At 31.6% G+C, this 26,674-nt stretch overlaps 2 protein-coding genes across 3 annotated transcripts in view; one reads left to right on the plus strand and one right to left on the minus strand.

Annotated features, from left to right (window-relative positions):
- The window catches only part of LOC118185742 (arginase-1-like), a 33,097-nt gene extending 28,208 nt beyond the window's left edge, over window positions 1–4,889 (minus strand). The window contains exons 1-2 of one of the 2 annotated variants that reach the window (XM_035355642.2): window positions 4,567–4,728; window positions 2,865–2,937 (exon numbers count right to left, since the gene is read on the minus strand). In XM_035355642.2, the coding sequence (XP_035211533.1) occupies window positions 2,865–2,937; window positions 4,567–4,674 (181 nt within the window). In that variant the 5' untranslated portion in view covers window positions 4,675–4,728. The other variant, XM_035355643.2, reaches the window with a different exon arrangement.
- A 210-nt stretch (window positions 4,890–5,099) lies between these two features.
- The window catches only part of LOC118185741 (poly [ADP-ribose] polymerase 1-like), a 99,912-nt gene continuing 78,337 nt past the window's right edge, over window positions 5,100–26,674 (plus strand). The window contains exons 1-6 of the mRNA XM_035355641.1: window positions 5,100–5,336; window positions 12,819–12,960; window positions 16,873–16,997; window positions 21,326–21,459; window positions 21,572–21,643; window positions 23,121–23,202. Of these exons, the coding sequence (XP_035211532.1) occupies window positions 5,223–5,336; window positions 12,819–12,960; window positions 16,873–16,997; window positions 21,326–21,459; window positions 21,572–21,643; window positions 23,121–23,202 (669 nt within the window). The 5' untranslated portion in view covers window positions 5,100–5,222. The remainder of the gene's footprint in view (window positions 5,337–12,818; window positions 12,961–16,872; window positions 16,998–21,325; window positions 21,460–21,571; window positions 21,644–23,120; window positions 23,203–26,674) is intronic.

Raw genomic sequence — 26,674 nt, forward strand, 5'->3', positions numbered from 1 at the left:
AAATGAATATATGAACCCAAAACTAATGATCTTGAGTTTTAACAAATGTAGGCTTATCTGTTTTATTCTCTTTTCAATGTTGTGAAGGGAGAATGCCATATTTTTTTTTAAAAAAATATTTATATCTGTGCAGTATTGGTAAGGAAAGGTAGTGAATGTGTACTTAATCTCTAGAGGAAGTCCAGTTACTTGTGGGTGCAGAATGCTGGTGTGGTGGACACAGTTGAAGTATAGAGATGCAATAGCCATCAGTATCTATATAACAATGAACCGAATCACAGCTTATGGATACCAAGTGCCTGCTGATGAAAGCTATTAATAAGCTCATCTTCCTAGCTGTCCTTTGCTAACCTGTTTTTCCACAGTGTCATAAAGTATATGTGGTTACGTACAAGTACATATGTAATTTCATCATTTATTCCCACCTACCCAAACAATCCTTCTGTTATGTCTAAAGCAATGACAAATTAAATGTTACATGTTCATGCACATCCTACAGCGCAACAGTTTGTGGATGAAAACCTGCAGAATTTGATAGCAAAATTCCTGAATTTTTGATAGCAAAAAATGAGACCAATAGGTTTTGTTATTCTACAAGAGCAGAATATAAATTAAAGTCTAATGGTTATTTAAATTTATTTAATTATATAAGCTTAATTCTTTTCCAGATATTTTATTCATTTTAATCCATCTTAAAGCCTAAAAAAAAAAAAAAAAAAAAAAAAAGAAAGAAAACCCACACAACTGAACATAGCTTATGATAATAACAATCAGTAGTATTGAGAAAAATGATCAGAAAACATACTACATTAGAATACAAAAGTATAAAATCTAAATAAATATTTCAGTCTACTAAATCAGAGAATGTGAATTTTAGGTGCAATTATAAATAAACTCTTTTCAATTTAATCTAGGTTTAAAAGGAAATCTTTGATAAATATTCTTTCACTGCATGTTTATCATAATCTTTTAGTAATACAAACATGAACTCTATACAGTTGTCATAAAATAATTTACAAATCTTGACTTACTTACTATAGAGTAAGTCAAGATTTGTAAATTTGCAAATTTGTAAAAGAGTTACGAAGAAAACTTGTTGTTAAAGAAAAATAGGCTACTTTAAATTATTTGAATATGAAGAAGCATGCAAGGGATATCTGCTTAAGGCATGTGTTTGTGGAGGACTTTCTATCAACTCTGAGCAGTAGATTAAGGGGAAATGGCTTGCATTTCTGTTATATATGAGGAAAATAATGAAAACTAGCCATGCTGTTAGCCCATTCACCAAGGATTGAACCTAGCTCAAATTTCCCAGCATTCAGCGGTCTTAACCCTTTCCGACATGCTACCTTTTAAAGTCTGAGTTTTAATTTAAAAAAAGATAGGCAGTCTAATTAGGCCTAAAGGAGTACACAAGTAAAATTTTGTGAAGCTAGCACGTATCGTTTTAATTCTGTGGGTGTGCCCAAAGTGGCACACTGATTGAATAGAGCTTCAAAAAGAGTGCTGGAACGAGCATTGTTGTCAATGAACTGACCGATGAGATGTGGAGAAACAAAGAATACAGACTCTCAGTTATCCTAGATTATCGATGAGCCCGGTCTGGGCACACCTAGGTTTCGCCGTTGCATTTTAGGCAAGATTTCAAACTAAAAATTGGCTAATCTTTGGAATATGATAACAGGTAGTTTGGCGACATTTTAGGTTTAAAGGCGATAAAGGTTACTAGCTAGGACTTTAGCAGTGTACATGGATATAGTCAAGAGTGTGCGCAATGCCATTTTTGTGCAATTCTAGGATGTTTTTTTAAGCGAAAATAGGTCGACGTGTGCATGGATACCGTGTATGTGCAATTCTTAAAAACGCGGCAAGCAGTTTGCGATTCTGGACTTTCTCCCAATTTCGCACCTAATCTTCGTCATGATTAAGCACTTTTGTTCCATAAAAGTTCTAGCATAAGCGTAATTTGGCTAGCAGATTGTTGGGAAAAAAAGGTTGAGTTAAAAAAAAAGCACCTTTACTTCGTGAAAACAAAATGGCGTCCAAACAAAAACTAGCAGGTTGCTGTAGCAGGGTTGGTCGCCAAATTTTCAACACAAAATCGCCAAGTTACCATAATCCAAAGATTAACCTAAAAATTTAAAACTACTACAGAATAAGGAGATTAGTATACAGCTAAAAAATAACATCAAATTTTCTTTTCAAACAATTCCTTTTATACCCTAAAAAAAAAAAAAAAATCTGGAAGATTTCTTTGAAAAATGAGGGTCTTAAAAAACTAAAGATGTCTAAAGTATATGGACTGGTTTGTGTTGAGCTGCCATCTACTATAAATAAAGAAGGTTCAGAGTAACTTATAAATCCTTTTTCATTCAATTTTTCTGTATGTACAGAAGGAAATTTTTAGGTGTGTCCAAACCGGACACACTGTGCCACAAAGGGTTAAACGCTCAGCCACTGGTGAGGTTGTTCAAGGAAAGAAAAATGGACAAATGATACACAAAGAAATTCGAATCTAATGTGACACCTATGAACTTAAATTACATCTGAAGCCATGTTTTAAAATTCATTCCACATAGTACAATGCTAAGAGAGAATAATATGTATAAGAGAATAATAAGATGCTAATGATGTAAAAGATTACCTTTTCATGTATATTCATTTTAAAATAATAATTCATGGCTTATAACATGTGAAGAACATAATTTTTAAGACAAAATAGTCTAAATCTAGCAATAGAAGGTTAATAGGCAAACAAGAAATTACTATTATAATTAAAGATGGTAACTAACGTGCATGAAAAATTTACAATAAATATATTTCTTTTAACTTTTTAAAAGGTGAAATTAAATCACGTCTGTTACCTAACGACTGTAGTTCCTTAATCAGACCAAACTTCCTAAATGCATCAGGGGCCTGGTCAACTCCTTGCTTTGGCTATAAAATAATTAATTTTAGCTACAAAATATAATACTTTAGAAAATTCAAATTTTCTTTTCAATTTGTAGGCCATGACTAATAATGCAGAATGACCCTAAAAATAGTTTATTTTGTTGGTATAAAGATGTCTACAATTTAATTTAGCGTACAGGTTTCCTTTTACCATAATTTTAAAATTTAAAAAGGAGGGAAAAATATTGCATAAATATTACTCCTTTTATTTGAATATCATTCTTAATAAATTTAAACAATAAGAAAATATGCCAAATCTTGCTTAATTATACAACAGAAAAACAAACTTGCATATTAAAAATATTGGTTTACACATTAATGATTAAACTAATTAAGTCTATAAGAGTTTAAAATAATAAAGCTGCAAACATATCCATATTTTCAAAATTTACTGACCTAATCTTTAAGTAAAACATTAGGCTGAAGTGAAGTTATCTGAATCATAGCATCAGATTTCTACATTCATCTTAAGCTGGAAAATTATAATTTTGATATTCTACAATGCAACATTTGACTTTCTAATATATTTAACAAACATGGCAAATTTCATTATTAGTTTACCATCCTTTAATAAGTATGGTAGATTTTACTATTTAGTATGCTTAGTTGTTTAGTGAGAATCGCATATGTTCCTAAAATCATCTTTAAGTTTACTCTCTATTCAAAGATTCTTCAATAAAAAAAAAGTTAAATTTTTTTTTGGCTGCTATTAACTCTTTTTTGGTTATTATTTTCATCTTATAAATTATCTACTTTACAGTTTGACTTAATTTCATAAGGTTTTTTAAACACTTTGCATTGACATTTTGCAGTAAAAAAGAGAATTTATTTACTCAAACTCCAATTTTAAATGTTGCATTTTTTGCTTTAATTCAGGTTTCATTATTTTAATCCAAATTATGTGAACCATTGAAACTTTAGTTTAAATATTCAATATAAAATTGACAATGCTCAACATCTCTATCTCTTTAAAAAGTCTTTTATCAATTTCCTTAATTATTTGAGATTTCATTCACTTCAGTGCTATAACTTCATCACATGTTAAGCAATGATAAAATTTATTGCTTCATTTTGTCAATACTCAGAGAAATGTCAGTGAATGAATAAAATTCCCATAATTAAAAATTGCATAGTAAGAGCTTGAAATATATATTGCATCACTCAGATAAATTTTATGCACATGTGCATTATAATTAATTACTAACAAATTTAAAATTATACATGTGTAATTACAAAGCATAGATAAATAGAAATAAATAGAAACATAATAAATTTACTCATCGTGTTTTCAAGTTATTGACTTAAAATAAATGAGAAATCATTACTTACACCAAATTAAATCCAGAAATATAAATGAAGATATGAACTAAATTGTAGCAATGCTATCGAATATTCATTCAAGTTCATTTAATTATTAATTCTTCATTCAATGAATTTATTGGCTTTGAAATTCACAAATAATAGGAGATAAAGTAATATTACGAGAGGAATAAATTTCAAAATCAATATTATATTCTTGAAATTCAGGATAAATTCATTTAAAAAATTTTAAATATAACCTCACGAAATAAGAAATTACGTATAAACCCTTTTGGGATAAAATATGACACCTACTTGTCCTTTGCTAAAAGGTGCACCTAAAATACCTACAGATATACTTCGAAAACATATTTTTATTTTTTGAGTATATATAAGATTCTGACAGAATAAACGAGCAAACATTTTTTACCAAGCGCACTGCACAGCAAGAAATGTAAAATTTTAAGAAAGTATGAACATTACCAGAGTATTTAATCATAAGAAAATCTGAAGTGCTTGAGCAATTTTTCATGACAGATGTAGCAACCAGAGCTCAGAAATCAATCGTTGATCTCATTTGTTTACTGAATTTGCCGCACTGATTATTTCAAGAAAAGTTAAGAGAGAAGGCTTCTTCTTGGAGCCGAGTGTTTCTTCATCACTCGGAGAAAAGAAAAATTAGCACGAAGTAAAAGTATTTTCCACTCCAATGGTTTTATTTTGACAAACTTGAGATAATAAATTACGCAGTATAAATATTTACATGAAAATCATAATTAAGTTCCATCTGTGAAATAAATCTTAAATACCCCACTTTTTTAAAGTTCATTTTTGATTAATGCCAATTGGCAACAAAGATTTGTGCGGGAATCGTGTGTTTATTCGGCTTTCTTAATCCCTGATTGATACATGTGTTTTTCTCTCTCTCTAAAATTAATTCCATTGATTGAGAATTGCTTTGAGTTGCTATTATGGATAACGATTTGCCATACATTGTTGAATATTCGAAAAGCAGTAGAGCATCATGTAAAGTTTGCAAGAATAAAATTGAGAAGGATTGTCTACGCATGGGAATAATGGTTCAGGTATAATTTCCTTTTTTTAAGCTAAAATAATTTAATTTTTCGTTATGGAACTGCTGTTTATAATATTTTGAGTTTTCCAAAGCAAAGGTGATCAAAGATGTGAATAATTTATCGATCGAGAAAAATACCATTTGAAAACACATTTTAAAATATATTTTTTATCTCTTTTTCAGAACAATAAATATATGATTATTGTAAAGAATTCTACTATATGGCGAACTTTTCACGAGATCGTTCAGCCTGTGAAGTGTACTTTCGCGTAATCCTTTGTAATTACCTCATCTTGTTTAGTCATGCTCTATATCACTTTCTGCGATTACAAAATAATCCCCAAAGCTAATCCTACCTTAAATTAATTGATGTCTAACTTTATTTGACATTTCATTTCAAAAATATAATTTTCACTTAAAAGTCGTTAACATGTATAAATCTATACAATTTAAAATTCGTAGATTTATAAGGAAGAGTAATCAATGATTTTTCATTTGTATTGCCAGTTCTATGTTTGTAACAGGCAAATGCTGTGAAAGATTCTAATTTTTTTTTAATAACTAGTAATTTACTTTTTATAGAATTTATGACTTAATTCTCACTTTAGGGAAATTCTTGTGATTTTCCTTTCCCTGTTTTTTGTAGACAAGATCATCAGAAGAAAAATGGTTCCGATATTTTAAAAAAAGTCTTTCTAAAACTGTTGCTTGTAGGAAAATGCCGAAAATTTTTATTATTGTTTCGTGTAATTTAAACATGATATTTTTTAATTTAGAAAGAATATGAATTAAACAGCTTGAAAGGAATTTCATATTTTAAAATTAACTTTAACAAGTGTTATTATAAAAAAAATTTAATGAAGCTATACGATAATATATTAAGGAAAGATATTATAATGGTAATAATGGAAATGAAGCTTTATTGAAGAAATTTTTTGAATAAACTTTTTAAAATGCTAAAAGAAATTTAACTGATGATTGTTTGTATTCCTTTTATTAAAATAAGATGAATGAGCTAAAAAGAAGTCAGATTGCTTTTAATTAAAGTAAGATATGAATAAAAATTGACAGATGATAATTTAAGTTAGTGTTCATAATGTAGACGATAAGAGGCAAAGTTTCTAGAAAAGAAATTGTTTAGAGTCTGTATTAAATCAAAATTAAAATTGTAGTCATTAAATAGGTTATCTGGAAGAAAAAAAAGGGGGGATAAAAAAATATAAGGACAATATATTTGTGGAAATGTATTTTTAATACTGCTTACCAGATATTTATGAAGAAATATCCCAAGATGTGCATTAGCTGCATTATATCTTTAACAGTCTGCTAACTAGAAGAACAAGAAAATTAACTTTAAAGATTATTTTCGTGCATTAATAAAATTGTTTATGAATGAGATTAGAATAAAACTCTGTTTAAGTTTGTTTTACTTTTTATGACAAGTTCTGAATATTATTTCCTCGTGCAAATAACACATTTCAGAAATATTTGTTTAGATTTATATGAAAAAATTCATTATATTTTCCTTTTTATGGATTAGTTGAACATTGGAAAATGTGCTACAGTCATCTGCCTTTTATAGGAAACTTTCTAAATGGAATTCATTGTGTTATAGTGATATAGAGCTCGTGCAGAATTCCCATTCACCAAGAAACCAAATCTGATAAATATCAGCATTCTGCTATGTACTATATATATCTGCATGTTCTTTTTATCGTGTATAATACTATATTAGCATTCTGCTATCTACTTTCTCAAGAATGCTGTATATTTAAAAAGACTGATGTAATACATTGTGCATTATCTGTTGGTGTTTTTATTTGCATGTAAAAATTTGTTGTATTATATTTCCCATGTTCATTTTTCCTTAATTGATGTCTTTCGTATATTACAGTGGCTCATATTTGTTTTTGGACATTTGTGTTTTTCAGTTTTATTTGCAAACATCACTTCGTAATATTAGGGAAATGACTTCTTTTTCTTTCATATGTACTACTGATCATCTTTTTAAAGACTGCTTATTTTCAAAAATGCATTTTGGCCTAAAATGTTTTTTTTTTAATTTAAAAAGTTCTGAAAATGTATTTGGACACTTTGAATCACAGTTTACATTTAATAAAAATATGAAAATAATGGGACAGCCAATACTTTGTTAGGAATTTTATTTAAATAATTTAGTATTTATTAATAAGTTAGAAATTTGAGTTAAAGAACATCCTTTAACTAAAATTGCATTTTTCATGTGCTTTCATGGATTTAGAGTTAAAGAACATCCTTTAACTAAAATTACATTTTTCATGTGCTTTCATGGATTTAAGTAATTGTTTCAGGTAAGGCAAGATTCTAATAAGTTATAAATTTTAGTTAAGGAACATCCTTTAACTAAAATTACATTTTTCATATGCTTTCATGGATTTAAGTAATTGTTTCAGGTAAGGCAAGATTCTATCTGAATTTCAGTTATTTAGTTGGTTGGTTCTCCAGTAAAAATACATGAGAAAAAGATAAGTAATCAAAGTAATAGGCAATTCCCTTAAGTAATCAATCAAAACAAGAAATCCATTTACATCCTATGTTTGAAGTCTAGATTCAGCATATGCATTATTTCAACCCTATTGTCAGTAATTTGTTCCAATATATTATGTGAAAACATGTTGTATTTCTGTCTTTCTTTTTTATATTCTACAATATAAACTAAAAAATGCATTTCAGCCAAATCTGAAAAATAACCAAGGAAAATTATGTTTACACATTCATTGAGTTGATCGCAATATCTCCCACCTTTTGATTTATGGTGGGTAGAATGGAAATCAAAGTATACTTAAAACAAGGAGACTAAACAGTAAAAACTGATTAAAATGCAAAGGTTTTACTAGTGTCCTACCACCTCTAATTTTAATTAGCTTATCAGGGACCTTAAAGTTAATGTGACTAGCATGAATATTAAATTGGGTTAAAATTTACTCTAGAGTACCCTTTGGCAAATCATCTTTTTTTGCCAGGAAGGATTGGCACCAATTTCAAGGTGGTGCCGATCCTTCCGCCCACTACATAAAACCAAAACAATAAGTCTTACACTAACTCGATGTCCATGTATGCATTAACCTATTTGAACTTTAAAAAAAAAAAAAAAAAATTAGAGAATTGCACAAACTAGGCATTGCACACTGCCTTAACTTTGTCCATGTACACATCGATCTGTTTTTACTGAACCCTTTGCATCCTCATATGTTCTGTTCAGATCGGTGCTATAAATGTTGTAACTGGTTTAAGCCAAGCTTCATTGCTAGATAACCAGATCTTGATCTTAGATAATAATTTATTACCAGATCTTAGATATGATACTGATATGTCGTATAATTTAGGTGTGTCTAATTCAGTTTTTCTTAAGTAAAAATTTTTACAAAAAGGTTTAAAGTTCCCATATTTAGAATTAAATTAGTAATTCATACCTGCTACCTGCTGAATCTTTATTGTAAACATGCAATAGTTGTAGCATAATTTTCATATGTCGGTGGACGATAACTATCGATAATATTGCAAGCTCTAGGGTCTTCAGACATTGTATTAAATATTGAAATTTATCTTTTGAAATATTTTCATCATGTACTCTTTTTCAGTTCACTCCAAAGAGCAAGCCAATCTGATTTCTCCATTATTCGATCTTCAGCAACTTTAGCTTTTATTTTTGAGGAGGTGAAGAACTAGCGGAACTTCCGGTTTTAAAAACTGGAATGTATTTAAACTCCCACTTCTGCTTTTACAAAATGTTCATTATATTCTTCCTTTATCATTTTGATATTTTCATCAGCTTCATCGTCTAATAACTAAGAAGAGCTTATTTCGTGATTTCTATCAGATAGCTGAAAATAAATTTTTCATAAATTAGCAACATTTAGATCTAATGTTGCTAATTTATATAGCAACATTAGCATTGTTGCTACTGTTGATATATTGCTAGTTGTGCAATGAAGCATTATTGCTAATATGATAATATTATGGAGCCATTCAAAATACTAAAGTGCTTCTTAAAATTAGCTCTTATAGGTGAGTTTTTTAAGAAAACAATTCTATTTTCAGAATTCTGGATCTGACGTACCTTTTAAATGATCACATCTGGGTCATTATGTTACGAGACTATATCTTAATTTTATTCATTCAGTCTAATTTTCAGTAAAAATACATAAAAAAAGGGCAAACTAATCAAAATAGGTAGGCAGCCCACCTAATTAGTTGAATAAAATGGGCTGTCCACCTTAGTATGAAAGCATGCCTCAGTCTTTCTTAACGTCTTGAAAAATAACTTTAAGGAAAATTACATGTACAGAGCCGTTAAGTTGCTCGCAACAAATGTTCCACTCCTCTGTAAGAATTGAAGGGCTTGCAGCAAGAAGGGCCCAGCTCCATATTTTTTAATTTTCAGAAAATTAAAAAAAAATCATTTTAATTCTTTAGAACTGTTTTATACTCACAAAATAAGGAAAACTCATTTTTAAAACATCTCAAAAATCTTTTTTTTGCTATCTGTTAATTATTTTCTAATAATGTCTTCATATTTGGTTTTTTTTTTTCACAATTTGATATGTGAAAAATGGAAGATTCAAATTTACAAAGTGATGAACTGTTTTGTTTTCGTTTTTGGTCATTCCTTCTATTTTATTTATTAATCTTGTCAACATCGAATGCATGGAAGTATTTTTCTTCTTCAGTTTCAATAATTCAATAAAAGTTTGCTTTCATGGATTCAATGTATCATATCTGATTCCAATGGCCGATGTAACAAAATGTTTTCTATACAGCCGTCCAGATGGTATATTGGTTAGGGGAGCCTGACTGTGATACCGAAGCGCCTGAGTTTGAATCCCGGAGAAGATGTGGATGTAAAATTGTCTGTCCCTTCATAGGAGGTAGCGATGGCTACCTATTAGGTGCCTCTACAATAAAATGGCCACCGCCTCTGGCCAATGCCCTTATAGGCAAGTGCCCGCCATTGGGGGAAAAAAAATTGTTTTTTTGTACAGATTCGAATCATCAGTTAAGTGGCTCAGTAGTCATTGTGTCAAATTTTCAAGTTTATTCACGAACAATAATAAAATTAATTTAATTAATAATCAACGTATCACAATCTGATGATCTGAATGCTTCTGTCCTCTGTCATGTCCCAAATCAGTCTGTGCAAACACGCACAATAGCACCGTCTCGCAGGAAGTGGAGTTATCTACAAGGTATGCAATGCTTCAGACCAGTTGCTGACAAACATGAGACGTAAGGTATGCAATATTTTGTGCACTTTTATGATAAATGCGAACTTTGGAATCTCATCAGTTTATTGGACCAGATGACACATATTTGGGTTAGCCTGTATTTTAGGGCGCCCCTTCGATTACTGACAAGTTATTGTTTCATTTATGGTAAGCTGAGTAGTTGAACGTTATGGAAACCCTATTATGACGGCATTGGTTGCGTGATTGCGGTGAATATGTCTGATGGGAAAATATTTAGAACGGTTTATTTCTGCATTACATATTATGTGCTTTGCACTGTAAAATGGTGGCCGGCGGTAAACTGGGTATTTGGTGATATAAAACGAGAGAGCGGAAGGTGATTTTTTTAAGTGATTGAGGACAGAAGAAAAGAAACTTTGTTGGATGTATTTCAATGGAATTATAAGTGTTTTGTTTGTATAAAGGAAATGCATGTGGTCGAACATAAAGATTGTTCAGGTGCCTTTCAATGGGTTTGTCACAAGAAAGGTTAAAATGCTTACCATATTAAAAAGGGAACATAGTTTGAGGAAAGTTTTGGGATGCTGTTAAGGAATTTTATGTGCCACAGACTGAAGACACAGAAACTTCTATTTAGAAGTAAGGTAAATGGATATTTCCTTTGTGCAGTGTGTAGGTGCGATAGTAGTGCATAGTGCTTTTTTATGTTATTTCATTGTTTGATTTAAAATGCAGTTTATTGGGATTATATATTTTTGTTTGGCTCTAGTGTAGTAAGAAGTACCTGCTGTAAAATCCTTACTTACTGTCAGTGTGGAACCTTGCATATCAGTTGCTGGTCTGGGACCACATTTTGCTCTATTTACACTGGTTTCTTTGCTTTTGACTTTTAATTTGTACTGCTAATTCACTCATGCCATAGTACTATGTGATATGCTCAGCAGTTTGATGTTATTGACTTCAAGCATCTGGACTTATGAGTATCAACAGTTTGTTCACAAGTATACTTACTTATTTCTTACTTATTACATGATAAAAGTTTTAGCATACCCATCAAAACTGTGATATTTGCACTCTGGGGCATAAACAGCTAGTAGCTTTTAAGTCATTGGTCCCTGTTGGGCTCATTTATATGGTCACTTTCCAGATGCATTTAGTAATATGTCTTTTCATTGTGCTGGTAGATATATATACATACACACTGCAGAGAAATTAGGTATTTTTTTTTAAAGCAGAAAAGATGAAAAATTAGCACTGCCTTTCTCCGGGAATCGAACCGTCGACCTCTCAAATGTGCTGAGAGTGAAGACCACTACATCACGAAGGCTCGTTAAGAAGGCGGAAGAATTACCTTATATACTCCCCCTTTTAAAGAACGACTGGGGTTTTTAAGGGTCCCAATCACCAAATCCTGGGTGAGGAGAATCATCATCCAACACTCTTTTAGTTTGGGGGCCACTGTAGACATTTTTGGAAGCAAGAAAGATAAAAAATTAGCAACACCTTTTCTCCGGGAATTGAACCGTGAACTTCTCAAATGTACTGAGTGTGCAGACTACACCATGAAGGCTCGTTAAGAAGGCGGGAGAAATATAACACCAGTTAAAAGAATACACACACCGGCCTACAGTACATTGCTTAACTTCTATTGTTTCATGTTCGTCTTTTCTGTAGTGCTGTCAGTGATAAATTTCTTTTTATGGATGACAACGGACTATGTCATCAAGTACTCTCTGTTCAGGATTGCATAGATTGCTAGAATATTTAGTGCCTTATATGGTAGGTACATTTTTCTGATCTAAAACGCTTTGAAAATGTTTAAGGTGTGCTGGGAAGGCAACTTGCTGGTCAAAAATATCCTTTAACTCATCCGTTCACTGACAGAGGAGTAGGACATTTGCAACACTGTCTGCTGTATAATGTTGGGCAAAGTAGGACATGGCATGTAGAAATTGGCATTGCACTCCACAGTGGATGTATCCCTTGCTGATAATCTTTCTTAAGGATGTCTGCTGTTGTTTATATGCGCTGCTCAGCTGGTATACTGATTAGTGTTGAACCTATATCCATACTGATGGGTATGGGTTAAAATCCTGGTGAAAACATGGGTGTTTGTAAGCATAATGAATAAATGTTATAAAATAAATATTATAATAATAATATAATAAATAGTATTATAATAAATAAATGTTCTGAAATTGTAGTTTCTATTGCATTCCTACATTTCATGTTTTTCCCCCTTTTTCTTATTCTTATTCAATTTTCAGTCTGCTCATTTTGATGGAAAAGTTCCTCTCTGGCATCATTCTAGCTGTTTTTTCAAGAAGAAAAAAATAAAAACAACTGCTGATATTGCCAATTTTAATAATATACGGTGGGAAGATCAAAAAACAATTAAAGATCACGTGGGTAAGTCAACTGCTAAACTTTTCAGAACTGATTGAATGTAAAATTATTATTACTATTTGGAAGTTATCAAACCTTTTGTTTTGTAGAGCAAATGTTACATACAGCAGCAATTTTCAGTTATCAAAATAAATTTTTAAAAACATTAAATGATGACTTATAAAACTTTATGAGGTACATGTATTAATTAGCTAAAATATTAGGACCTAAATATAGTTTGAAATATCATTCTATTCATGGACAAGCTTTCTTTGTTTAATTCACATTAATCACATGAATGTGTTATGGTTAAAATTTATAAAAATATTTTTGATACTTCCTTATTATTACAGCCTCCATTTTTTAGATGCAGGATTATTGTGAAGTTCATGTTTACGTTTTACATACACTTTATGACTCGCATGTCTTGAAAGTTGCTTTTCATATGGCATCAGAAATATTTTCTCATCCCAAGAACTTTTGCCACATGAACTTCGTTAGATAAGACTCGTAATGTTGGCGAACCATGCTTCATTGATTTTTATTCTGCCACTTAGCAGAGCTCTAATCTTTTAACATTTTTATGCAAGAGCACTTATTATTAAATCATCAAAATAAAATTTGTAGTGCAGTAAAATATCTAACTTCTTTTTCCCAGGTACTGTGTTTTATATGTTTGCTGACAGTCTAAATAAATCATCAAACCCTCTTAGTTCAGAATCTGAGGGAGAAAGATCCATCAATTTCTCATATGAACATTCTTCTGTGTAAGTCTACATTTTTTCCAGGACCCTATTTACTTTATTTGATTGTCAGATTAAATGTAGAGAGTATCTTTTTTAAAACTCTCAAAGGCCAAGTTGCTCCTCCCACCACATTAACATCAATTCCTCTGCTCAATAATAAATAAATAACTTTGCTGTTATGAACAGTATTCTGAAACCACTGAACCAATTGTTAAAACATATTTTTTTTTCCCTTTATCTAACAAATTTTTTGGCCCTTGAATTCTTTTATTGATATGTAGTTTTATTTAATTTCACATATTTACAATATTTCACTATTTTCACATATTTAAATACATCTTTCTTGAAAGAAACATCTGGCATCATTCTCACTTCTCAGTAAGTCACATATTTTAATTAAAGGAAAATATGTCAACACACGTGAGCTTTGTAATGATGAGAGAATTAAAAATGATCATGAAATGTTAACATTTATATGACAAACAAAAACATAATATATGGTTTACTCAGAGCTATTCCTGTCATTAGCAATAAATGATTGTGTTAGGAGTGCTGGCCATTTGATGATAGTTTCTATTGCCGATTTGGTGGGACTGTAATGTTAAGAAAGTACTACATTTCTTTAGGCTATGGAAATATTTTTATTATGTAAGAACACTAAAAAATTTTTACATGAATATGCCTATAATTCCAGGAACCTGGCCCGTTCTTTTTTTTTGTAAATTGATCGCGATCAGTGAAGTATTAAGTTTTCTCTTTTACTGTTTTTTAGGTATATTATTTATTTTTCATACCATTTATATACCGTAATTTCGCACGTATAGTCCGCAGACACGATTTTATATAAAAATAATTTCAAAAATCGTCAGATAGTCTGCACCACCGGATAGTCCGCGGACTATACGTCCGAAATTACGTTTTTTTAATACGGCATTATTCCCATGCTTTTTAAACACATCCTTTTGTTTGCGCCAATTTCTCACCGCTTTCTCGTCCACTTCAAAATAACGGAGTAAAATCCTAGTATACGGTGCAGCCTTGGCGCGACTTTGAAAATTATCGCCAACACCAAAAATGATCCAAAGAACGTCTATATATATACAATACACACATAGTATATGTATATACACACATAGTATATATACTATATACATAGTATATACTATGTTTATCTATGTATTTTCTTTGAAAGATCCGTTAACTACTCATCGTATATATCCCGTTTTCACTGCTCATCATAAAGTCGCCAAAAGTAGTCAAATCCCGTGTGCACCGGATACTAAGATTAAACCAATAACGGCCCGCTTCTCTATTTCCATCTTTTTCAACTTTCTCAACTACCTTGAGTTTAACTCAGCAGTAAAACTCCGGCGATGTTTCATCAACGTTATCGAAGGTGAAAGACAAAATACGAAAACAAAATTCTGTGCAATGTGCTATCCTCGTGATAAGTGGTAATGAAATGTGACCTTCGACCAAAGATATATATGTACATATTCTTTGCTTCGACCCCACTCACTCGGTGTTGCCAAACCACACTAGAAGTAAACGAATCACGCTTTGTTTTTCGTACGCCAGGTACTTGCTACTATGGCTCCTAAAACAGCTGACGCATCAACTACTTTTCCCCCTCCCGGCAGTTGCACTAAAGCAGTGCGAAGGACACTGTGATACAAGACTGGTTGCGCTAAGTGAGTGCTCATACAAGACTTTGATTGTAGGAGCTCTCTCCTTGAGCTCTACTTGCTACTACTCATTCGTTCTGCACTATGCTCGATGGTTTACCATCGATACGATACATACGAATGTTTTCTTGGAATCTCGCGCTTTTTTTGTATTTGATCATCGGCAGTTCATGACAGCGTGTTTTTAAATTTCAACGATTTTAACCGTGAACAACCAGCGTATTATCCGCACTGGTGGATAGTCCGCAGCTTCAAAAATTCACATTTTAAACACAGATAGATCGCGGACTATACGCGTGAAATTACGGTACTTGCATTTTATAACTTCATAAATGTTAAACAATTGATTACAATATAGATATTACAAAGGAAAGAAGGTGTTGCAAATTTGAAAGTGTAAAATCAGTTCTTGGGTAATTGAAATATTTTGAGCAGTGAACGAGTTTTATATTTTTTCACTGTCTTTGCTAGAAGGCTGTTGAATTAGGATAATTTATCTTAATTTATCTTTCATTTTAACCATTAGATGTGGGATAATTATATATATATATTAATTTTTACAGCATTAGTCAGAGCTATCAAATTAGGGTTTTGCTAGATTTTAATTAAAATATTAGCTGATCTTTCAGATTTCTGTACTGTTAACAATTATAGAAATGTCACATTCTTCAATATAGGCCAGCTTTTTTTAGTCATTTTGGGCATTAAATTGTATGAAAAATATTTTAATTAACATAATATGTGATAGCTAATTCACAATAACTTCAATGATTTTTGTAGTTACCACATTAAATAGTATAATGTAACAGAATAAACAGTAAAAGTTAAAAATTTTAAAACATGAATGCCTTACTGACCATATACTGTAAAATATGTCCCAGCCATATGGCATCAGAAATATGTCTGCAGATAAGTGCTCATATGTATGTAGACAGGTGTTGTGACATATTTCACAGTATAAGTACCATATACTATGAAATATGTCTCAGCACCTGTCTACTTAAATTTATGGGCTTATAACAATATGCCCTATGTTATGAGTGCAGTATGAGGTTTGTAAAAGATATTTATATTTTAGATTTAAAATAAAAGCATCCTCAAAGAGGAAGAAGGTAATTAATAAATAAAAAATGGTCACTTTTCTCTTATCAGGACACAAATCATAATAAGCTTGTTTGTTAAAATTTATTAGAGGATTATATTTTTTATTATATTTTGTATAAAATGACTAAATATTATTCTATTCTACTGTTAAATTCATGAATTATAATTTTTATTCTTTGTTGTTTTATTTGCTGTTTCGTTTTGTCCGCTGTAAGTATTTTATTATTCTTTCATATATCCATCTCATAGTGACTTAAACATCATGTACAATTTAGTTGTACCCTAATAATTATCACTATTTTTCGATTTTTAGCTTGTTATAAAATGGCAAATTTTGGTACATATAAAAGGTCCGTTTTGTCATTTAAAAAAATAATAATTTAAGCTGTATATTTTTTCAGAGGGAAGTGGCACTACCAATAATAAAGCTGCTTCAAAAGGAATTAAGGAAGCTTCTGATTTTTTAATTGAATATGCAAAATCAAGTCGCAGTTCTTGTAGGGAATGCAGTGAAAAAATTCAGAAGGTCAGTTATTGTTTTTTTATCATCTAATTTTTGGTTGGAATTGTTTTATGCTAGATTCACTATTTGATACAGAAAACCGTTGCTGAAAGCTGGGCTATATTATTAACACACAGTGCATACACAAAATCACGTTCTGCAAAGTAACTTAATGTGGAAGAGATGGTTTAAGATTAAGAAAGTATGTATAATTTATACAAACTTGAATATTAATGTAATTAAAAGGGGAAAATGAAACAAGTGATAATTTAAAAGATTTGTATTACTCCTTGATAAGTAGAATATTTTTTTAAAAAAATAGTTGGTGATCTTTGCATGGGGTTATGTTTAACGCAACTCATTAAATGTTTTGCAGTACGAAGTGCAAAATTTTTCAATATCTCTGATAAAATATCATACTCTTTCATCATTTTGTTCAATTTCGATTAAAAAATTAGACAGTTCCTATGCTTTTTTACAATTTGTTAAATTTTTTGTGCATTAAAACTCTCTTTATCTTCTTCACTGTTGCTGCTTTCGTGATCTACTGGTATTGTAAGATCATCCAATTTTTCATTTGTCATTTCATGATTGTTATTCTTTGATTTCTCCTTTTTTTCATATCTGAAGATCCTTTGCAGAAAACCGCTGACAACTTGTGGCCAATGCTGATGCCAGCAAGCATTGATAGTTGATGAATTCACTTGTTCCTGTGTGAGTTTAACCCCTTAACTGCCGCGGAAAACGTACAAGATTCATTTCCCAGTGCTACTGTTTTTCAAACAGGTGCGTGTAGTTATGCGATGTATTAGGGGGAAAATAAGTGCAAGTTTTACTTTCTAAAAACTGTTTACTTTCACAAAATAAAGACTAAAAGAAAAAAATGAATGCACAAAATTTAATGTTTTGAGTAAAAGTATAATAAAAAGATTCCTAATTTACTGGTAAAGGAGCAGTAACTTGCACACCAGGAGGAGAATGAAATCGTTTGCACAGAATACATTTTCTTAAGATATTTTTAACAGTTTGTCTTCTTTTTATTATCCAGTATCTTTCGAGTATTTCTATTAAAGTTTCAGAAATTCCATCGTGAAACACTTTGCTGTGTGCATCCCACACTAATAAATTCACAAAGTGATGTTTTGTTTGCATAATAATTGGGTGTCTTTGAAGGTAAAAAAGACTTGACTTCTGAAGTCTTCCACCAAATGCATTATCCTATCCTTATAAAGAAAGGGATTCAGTTCTAGAATAGAGGAAGTCTTAGAAATTGTTTTACCCTGTCTCAAAGAGGACAGCTTTTCCGCAAAAGCTTCACTTTGAACAGTTTTTGTCCAGATAATTTCAGCCTCGTTAAGTTCTTCAGTGCTTAGTTCACCACATCGTTTAGTTTTAATTTTAAGGTTGTATATAAATCATAGTACCCAACTTGCAACACAATATAATTTTTTTAAACTACTATATCTATTCAAATCCATTAAATGTGTCAAATTCGATTGATTTTCGCACACAAAAGACGATACTTCTTTCAGTTTACTTCTTTTATCACAATATACTTCAGGAGAAATATCTGGACAAATTTCATAATTAGAGTCTTTTGGCCAATCCCTTTTTTTCCATCGAAGCCATTCTGGACCTTGCATCCGAATCGAACTGGATATAAACTTTTCCATGGTAGCTCCTCGAGATATGAAATTTGCAGGATTATCCTGCCCACTACAGTGATTCCAATCAGCAGGATCAGTTCTAGACTGGATTTCGGATACACGGTTCAATACAAAAGGTTTCCATTTTGAAGCTTTCCCTTTAATCCAATGAAGAGCGATTAAGGAATCTGTCCACATATATACCCTAAACACAGGAAATTAAAATTTTTTTTTTCAAATATTGAAAAAGTCTAGAAGCAAAAACAGCTCCCATAAGTTCAACCTCGGTAATGTCAACCTTTTAAGCAGTGCGATTTCGCAAAATACAATCATCACTTGACACGTACGCGACTGCTCCGAAAGCTTTAGGAGAAGCATCAGAAAATATATGTAGTTCTAATTTTTTCACCAACTTCCATGGTGTGGAGAAATATTTTCTTTCGATTGTCAAATCTTTCAACAGATAAATCTGGCACCAGTTATCCCATTTTTTCTTCAAGGCAGTTGATAGTTCATCATCCCATCCTAAACCAAGTTCCCATATTTCTTGCATTAAAAATTTTGAGAACAATAAAAGGTGATGCAATTCCCATAGGATCAAATAACTTTGAAGCTATCTGAAGTACACTATGTTTTGAATTCTTCCTATCACAGATTATGTCTAGTAGAGGTTTTACATCTAACTTAAAAGTATTTTCTTCGGTGTTCCATACTATGCCTAAAACCTTCAAAGGACGTTCTTTAGTTTCTGTCACATCAGACAAACCTTATTCACTCCATAAATTTCTCAACTCATCTGAATTAATATTAAATTTTCTTAAATTCATGTTCGTATCTTAAAAAATTTTTACAGCACTCTGTGAAAGTTCTTTCTCTATTGTATTTGCTCTGTAAAAGGATCATCTACATAAAGTGTCAAGCATTTCACAAGTTTCGCTTTGTTCAAGTTTATATTTTCTAATGTGGTATTTAATAGTCGCATCAAGGATAAATGGGCTTGATGTCACTCCAAAGGGCACGCTAATCATTTATAAAATTTTGTAAGTTTTTGGATTCACTTTCATCTGGAAACCAGAAAAAACATAAATAGTCTCTATCCTCTTCTGCTATTCCTATGATCAAAAATGCTCCCTGGATATCACAGCTGAATGCATATTCATATTCGCGAAATTGCAAGATTACATCCAAAATTCTGGGATTCAACCGTGGCCCAGGATTCAGGCATTCATTAAGAGATTTGCACCCATAACTTTTTGACGATACATCAAAAACCAATCGGACTTTCATAGTGTCCCTATCCAATCTTACTACAGCTGAATGAGGCATATATTAAGAATTCTCTTCTAAGCCTGAAATATATTAAGAATTGAATAGCGTTGAAGGACTTTCTTCAATGCTATTCAATTTTAATTGATCCTTAACTATATTCATCATAAACCAAATCATTTTCTTTCATTTTTACACTTAAGTTATGAAATTTTTGTTTTGCTGCCGTGTAGTTGTTAGACAAGTTTTCTGGTTTACCGTCCCAGAATAATTTAGTTGTATACATTCCATTTTCATATTTTAAATTACTTTCGAATTGAGAAATAAATTCCTCATTAAATTTGAAATCTCAATTGTGAGTATCATTTATCTCCATCGAATCTAACTGCCAAAATCGCGTTAGTTTTTCATTTAATGTGGCACAACATTCAATTTTCATACTAGTAATATCCCGATTCGCATTTAAATCTGATTGGATTCGACCTTGAACAACCCTTCCAAATAGAGAATCAAATACAAAGATTTGTTTAATCGCTCTTTTTCTCCCGTATGAATATGCCAAAAATACTGCGCTTCAATAAGTAGAGACAATTTATTTCCTGATGATTTACTTAAGTTTGACAATTGAATGTTCTTCCTCGAAAGTATTTGCATTAATTTGTTATGTGATACTTTAAACTTCGATCCAGAAATACAGTCAGTCAAAAGTGCTTTAATCGTTATTTTCTCGTCCGAATCACATAAATTACAAAGTGTAAACCGAACTTTGTCATACGTTTTTTGTATTGGCCAAAAGTGTAAACAGCTAGACCCAAATCAAAATTATCTAAGTCTGTACTTTTAACAGTTTCTCTCTCTTTATCTTTTTCTAGAGGAAGAGAATTCAACATTTTCTTTACTTTCAGATTCTTTACGAACTCTGTTTATGCTGGCAATAGATTGTCTGTTTTATCTGGTCGGTCATCTTACTCGGTGTTGGCTGTGTAACTGGGATTGTCAGTCTTCTTAATTGTGATTCATCACAAACTTTAATCACGCTCTGCACTAATTGTTTAAAATTGATGCAGAAACACTAGAATTCATAGTAAAAATGAAGATTTGAAAGTAAAAGAAGGTTGGTAATAACGATGGTAAATGATTGTAAGAAAAACACTAAATGAACTCCGACCTCTGAGAGGAACAAATACTCGCACTTTTCACCCACACCCCTTCAATTAAACTGACCCATCTTGACACTCAGCCAAGCTACTCTCGCTAGTGTGGTTAGACACTATCTGGAAATATTATTTATTCAGAAATGTATAATTCATTGAATATAATGTAAAAAAATTATTTTTAAAAAATATACTATCATTTTAAATCATTTTTCCTTTTGATGCAGAATTATGAAAATTAAAATCATGGATGTATTTTAATAATCTGCTTTTGTGTGATTATCAGGGGGAAATTCGTATTGCAAAAATTGACAGTGAAAGCCCAGATGCTCAACGTTATGGACCTATACCAAGGTGGCACCATGCCGATTGTTTTGTAAAAGAAAGGCAGACGTTAGAGTTTACTGATGATGCTGAAACGTACGTAAAAAAAAAAAAAAAAAAAAAAAAAAAAATTCTTTAAAGATGTATTGTCTTATTTAAAACTCTGCTGTTCTTTAAAGCTCTAGTATTTTTTATTAATTCTTCACAGGTTGCCTGGCTTCAATGCCCTTTCTGATGAAGATAAAGAAATAATTAAAGGAAAGTTACCACCTTTGGGAGTGTAAGTTATTAATTCTTTTCTTTTTTGGTGTATGTTTTGACTTATTTACAAACCTGATAATCCATCAGCTAAAAGGAAAAAAAAATTGGTGCAATTAATTTTTTTAGTATTTAATTTTTATGTTAAAAATAATAATGCCTTTTTTTAAACTGAATTAAAAAATGTTTTCATGCAGAGTTTGTCCGTAAAGTAATAAGACTTGGTCTGGGAAAGAGAATTTATTAATCTGATCATTACATATTGTTGAAATTCTTCAAAATAGTGTTCTTGGGTTAGGTTAGTGTTAATGCGGTTAACCAGTGTTAATGCGATTTCTATGCTTCCTGTAAGTCAGCTGCCATAACCTTTTTCAGAAACTGTGTGACAGTGACCTTTCAGGCTTCTCAAACTTTGGGAACAGGAAAAAGTTCTTCTGGGCTCACACCAGGGCTGTACGGTAGCAACCCCTATCCAGGCCAGGTAGGCAATCACAATGAAGGGTGTGTGGGCTGAAGCATTCTTGTGGTGGAGCTTCCAGCAATCTCTGGTCATTACTGTTTGATGGCTTTATGGAAGTGTTCAAGGATTTCTTTTTAGAAAACGGGATTGACAGTTTGTACCGTACAAATTCTTTGTGGACCACTCCACTTGTCAAAAAGGACAATGAAAATTGTCTTTACCTAGGACTTTGACACTATTGCTTTCTTGGAGTGTTGGAAGTTTGAGGCATGCCACGCAAAATTTGGCGCTTGGTTTCAAAATCATACTGGAATGCCTGTGATTTCATTGCCCATTATTACATTTTCTAAAAAGCCTGTTTCATTTCTAACTGCTCTATCATATCATGGGAAACATAAGCTTGACGTTGTTTTTTGTTTTCACTAACACTTTTGGCACCAATTTCATACAAACTTAAGCATTTTTGAATTTGCACAAATAATTTTGTGAACAGTTGTTTTTCACATGATGAGGTCTTCGGCGATTAATCTTATATTCAGATGACAGTTGGAGTCCAGGAGATTTTTTACTTTGTCCACATTTTCATCCAAACCACTCATTGGAGACAGTACCAATTGCTCCATGTCTTTAACGGTCTCCCATCCATTCTTGAACTAGCTGAACCACTTGAAAATCTGGGTTCTTGACAAAGCATCGTCTTTGCAAACCTTCGTAAAGATAAGTGTCTCAACAGTTTTGCCCAGGTGAAAGCAAGATTTAATCGTGTAGCACTGCTCCAGCAAATGCTCCATTTTTCTCAAAAGCAGATTTTGTGCTCAAACCCAAAACTCAAAAACAGCTTTTGTGCCATGCATGATCCTCACTGCGTCAATGCTTGGGTGCGACTGCCGCCCAGTATATTGTTTAGCTTAGAACCCCCAACCATCCCACTGCCAGGAACATGCTGCTGGTGTTTGGAGTGTCACATGGCGGCCAGTCTTTTACGTTATGGACAAACCCTGTATATTAAATAAATCTAAACAAATTTGAATTCATGCAGGAAACGGAAGAGTGAGACCAAATTACCTGTATCGGAAAAAAAATCAAAGAAAGCTGATAAGAAGGAAGATGAAGTTTTAAAAGTAGGTATATTTTGCTTTTGATTATTATGATTGGAAAAATTTTAAAAGAAGGAAATATTATGCATGTGCACAATACTATAAATACATTCCTGATTTGTATAAATAATTTATCTATATTAAATTATTAATACCTTCCTAATTATAAATACATTCCTGATTTTGTCTCGGAATATGATAATTAACCCTTTGCAGTCATATGTCCACTCTCAGGCGTCAAAGCCTTTTTACCATTCCAGTCGTATGTCTGCTCTCAGCCACCAAAGCCTTTTTACTGTTCCGGTCATATGTCTGCTCTCCGCCACCATAGCAAGGAACTATACGAATCACATACTGCATGCATTCATGTATCAGTTTACACTTTTCCTATACGAACATCAATGCCTAAAGAACCTATTCACGAACCAGTACGGTGCTATGTTGATTGGAGATAACGTAATCTAATCTAAACAAAAGTTGTGACCCATCGCTTGCCATGCAAGACGCAGTGGCGAGTCAGTCGTCTTTTGAACATAATGAAATCGACAACGTTTGACGATATCTTGTAGAATTCCAAAGAATATTTTATAAATTGTATTTAACAGTAATTAAACATTCTCTCTTCTTAAAATATTCCAAAATAATTCCCCAAAATTCAGCTAGAAGAGAGAACAGGACACCTATGCCACATTTTATGTTTGCCCAAAAATTGGTGGCACAACTGGTAGGTGATTTTCGTGACAGAGCAGATTCAAAACCAGGAAGACCATCGACCTCCGATAAGGAAGAAAGACTTAATGGAAAACTGCATATATTGCGGCATTGTGAAAATGTGAAAAGTATGTGTATGTTCAAACAGAAAGATTAAGTGTGGAAGGCACCAAACCAATTATTTTTGCGATACATGCACTCGAAAACCTGACCTGCATGTTGGAGAGTGTTTTGAAAAATATCACACGAAGGAGAATTAGAAAACATAATTTTTATGCAAAAACATATCACCAAATTAGTGTATTGAATAAAGATATATTTAAAGTTCACAAAAAAATTACTAAATTTTGCTTATCCATCGTAAACTTGCGTGTTATGTATCCCTGCTCTATACCAGTACAATACCCTTCTCCAAATTTAATCCGACTGCAAAGGGTTAAATTGGAATACCCTGTAGTTGTAACAATCTGCTGTTACAACTACTGCCCTTCTTTTATGTGATAGCATAACAGTTCTTAAATAATGCTAAATGTATAATTCATTTGAAATAATGTAATTGTTTGATATTAAAATCATCTTAAATATAAAGTTGTAAAGTTTTTAAAAATGAATGTTTTAGATCTTGTAGTTTTTTCTTTGGTAAAAGTAAACTGATGTAAACATGTTTTAGTATTATGATTTCTATATTCCCTCAGAACACTGGGAAGTTTCCAAACCTTTAGTTGAAGGACTGGGGATTTTTTCTGTAAAATGATTAAAATTAAAGAAAGTAAAATTAAGTTTTCTACCTATTATAAGTTGTACTTTAATTCAGATATTGGAAAAAGTGTACATTAACAAATTTAATTTTCAATTCAAATATTTGCAGTTCACAAAGGTTTGAGACTTTCTTAAGGGACTCTATGTCACTTTTTATACCCTTCTAGTACTAAGAAAACAGCTTATTTTATATAAGTTTCTATATATACTTAAGAATGATACTCCAGATTTTCCTGATGCTGCCAAACCTTTTATTGTTTTCCCAAGTTTGTTTAATAGATTCATGCTTTGTTTAATATGGAACTTACAAGCATAATATTTTTTGATTATATTTTCATATATTGTAGTGACTTAAGATATTGTTCTTAAAGCTAGCAGAACAAGAATTAAAAATTTTATTTTACAGCAGCAAATTTGATAGTATTATTCTTGATTTGAGGTGTTTGAAGTTTTAATACCTCAATATCACATTTCTGAAAATTAATGTTTGTCAGAATTTAATGCAACAAGAGCAAAATTTTTGTGAAATTTAATACTTTGATGAGACTAAATACAATTTAAATTTAAGTGATTGAAAGGCATGTACAACTTTAAAATGATATTTGTAGTTAAATAAAGGATAAATTCTTTCTTTCTGCTGTTTCTAAAAACAAAACATAAACTTTTCATCTGATGTTTCCTTACTCAGAGTTATTTTAGTAATTCTTTATGATTTATTAAGGATTTGAGTGCAAAAATTTCAGGATTGTGCACATGATTAATCTAAAAATGTGGTATCTTCGTCAAAACAAACATACATGTTTTGTGCATTTATATTAGTTTTTAAATAAATCATTATATATGTCAGAAAATTAAATTACTATGCAAAATAATATTTCAGTATAAAATTTAATTCAGTGTTTATGGTAGTGTTAATTAAATGGGAATGCTAATCACTAAAAATTTCTTTGTAACCATACTATCATAAGTCCTAAGCTCCCCCCCCTCTATTAACTTATTTTTTCGATTTCATTAATATTTTTGTCGATACATGGCACTACCTTCTCATTGGTTTTATTGTGGAGTATAAATATGACCATTGCGCCCACTGCTTTCCACTGCTTGCAGATTTCTTTGCTCCTGACGAAGAGAGACCTGTACTTGTTTGCCCTCAAAATTGATTGAGATCTTGTACATAAATCTATGCTAAACTCAAGGTTGTGGTTACTAATTTTACATTTACATATATATCTGTATATGTTCATTTTTTAACATTATTTTAAAATGTTAAATTGTAACCAAACCAGCAAATTTTTTGAATTTATAAATCATAAACAAGAGTAATTTTTGAATAAAAATTGTAGAAAGAGATTCAATTTTAGTGGCTGGGTGAACGATCGTCAAAAGCCTTTGGCTGAGATTAATATCTGAATGAACATTAATACATGAAAACTGAAAGTACTATAGTCTTTTAATCACTGTCAGACTGGAATTTCATGAAGAGATTGGTAAGCCTGACATTCTGGCTCTTACTTGCACTACTAAGGCCATTTCAAAATTTCCTGAAAGTTACTATTGCAGCCGTTCTTGCAGCTATGAAGAACTGTTATTCTGTGCTGATCTCCTTTCTCATTTCTGCTAACTTTTTGCTAGAATTAAATTACATTTTTTAACAGTTGTTTAATTTTTGTATCAAATTTTGTTGACAATATTACTTAGCAAGACTAAAATTTACTAATAGTAACCTTACTCTAATTGACTGTAGACAACCTTCTTCTTCTGAGTTCTTTTTGGTGGTTATTTAGAAGCTGCTTGATAAATACAGTCAAAAGTTGTTAATTCGGACACCCATAATTTGGAATGATCTATAATCCGGACCTCAAAGCTAAAAACTTTCTGTGCATGCGCCGCGTTGACACATGCGCATAGGCGTTTACGCGTGCGCGTAAGACCTCTTACTACTGCGCATTTGCGTGTGCGCAAGCGCAGAATACGTTTTCGTGTGCGCGTTTTATGTATCTAATTATCTATTTCAGTTAATGTTGAT

The sequence above is a fragment of the Stegodyphus dumicola genome, chromosome 10 (assembly GCF_044657685.1).
Source record: "Stegodyphus dumicola isolate Sdum_Otavi_A_Nest chromosome 10, ASM4465768v1".
NCBI classification, from domain to species: Eukaryota; Metazoa; Arthropoda; class Arachnida; order Araneae; family Eresidae; genus Stegodyphus; species Stegodyphus dumicola.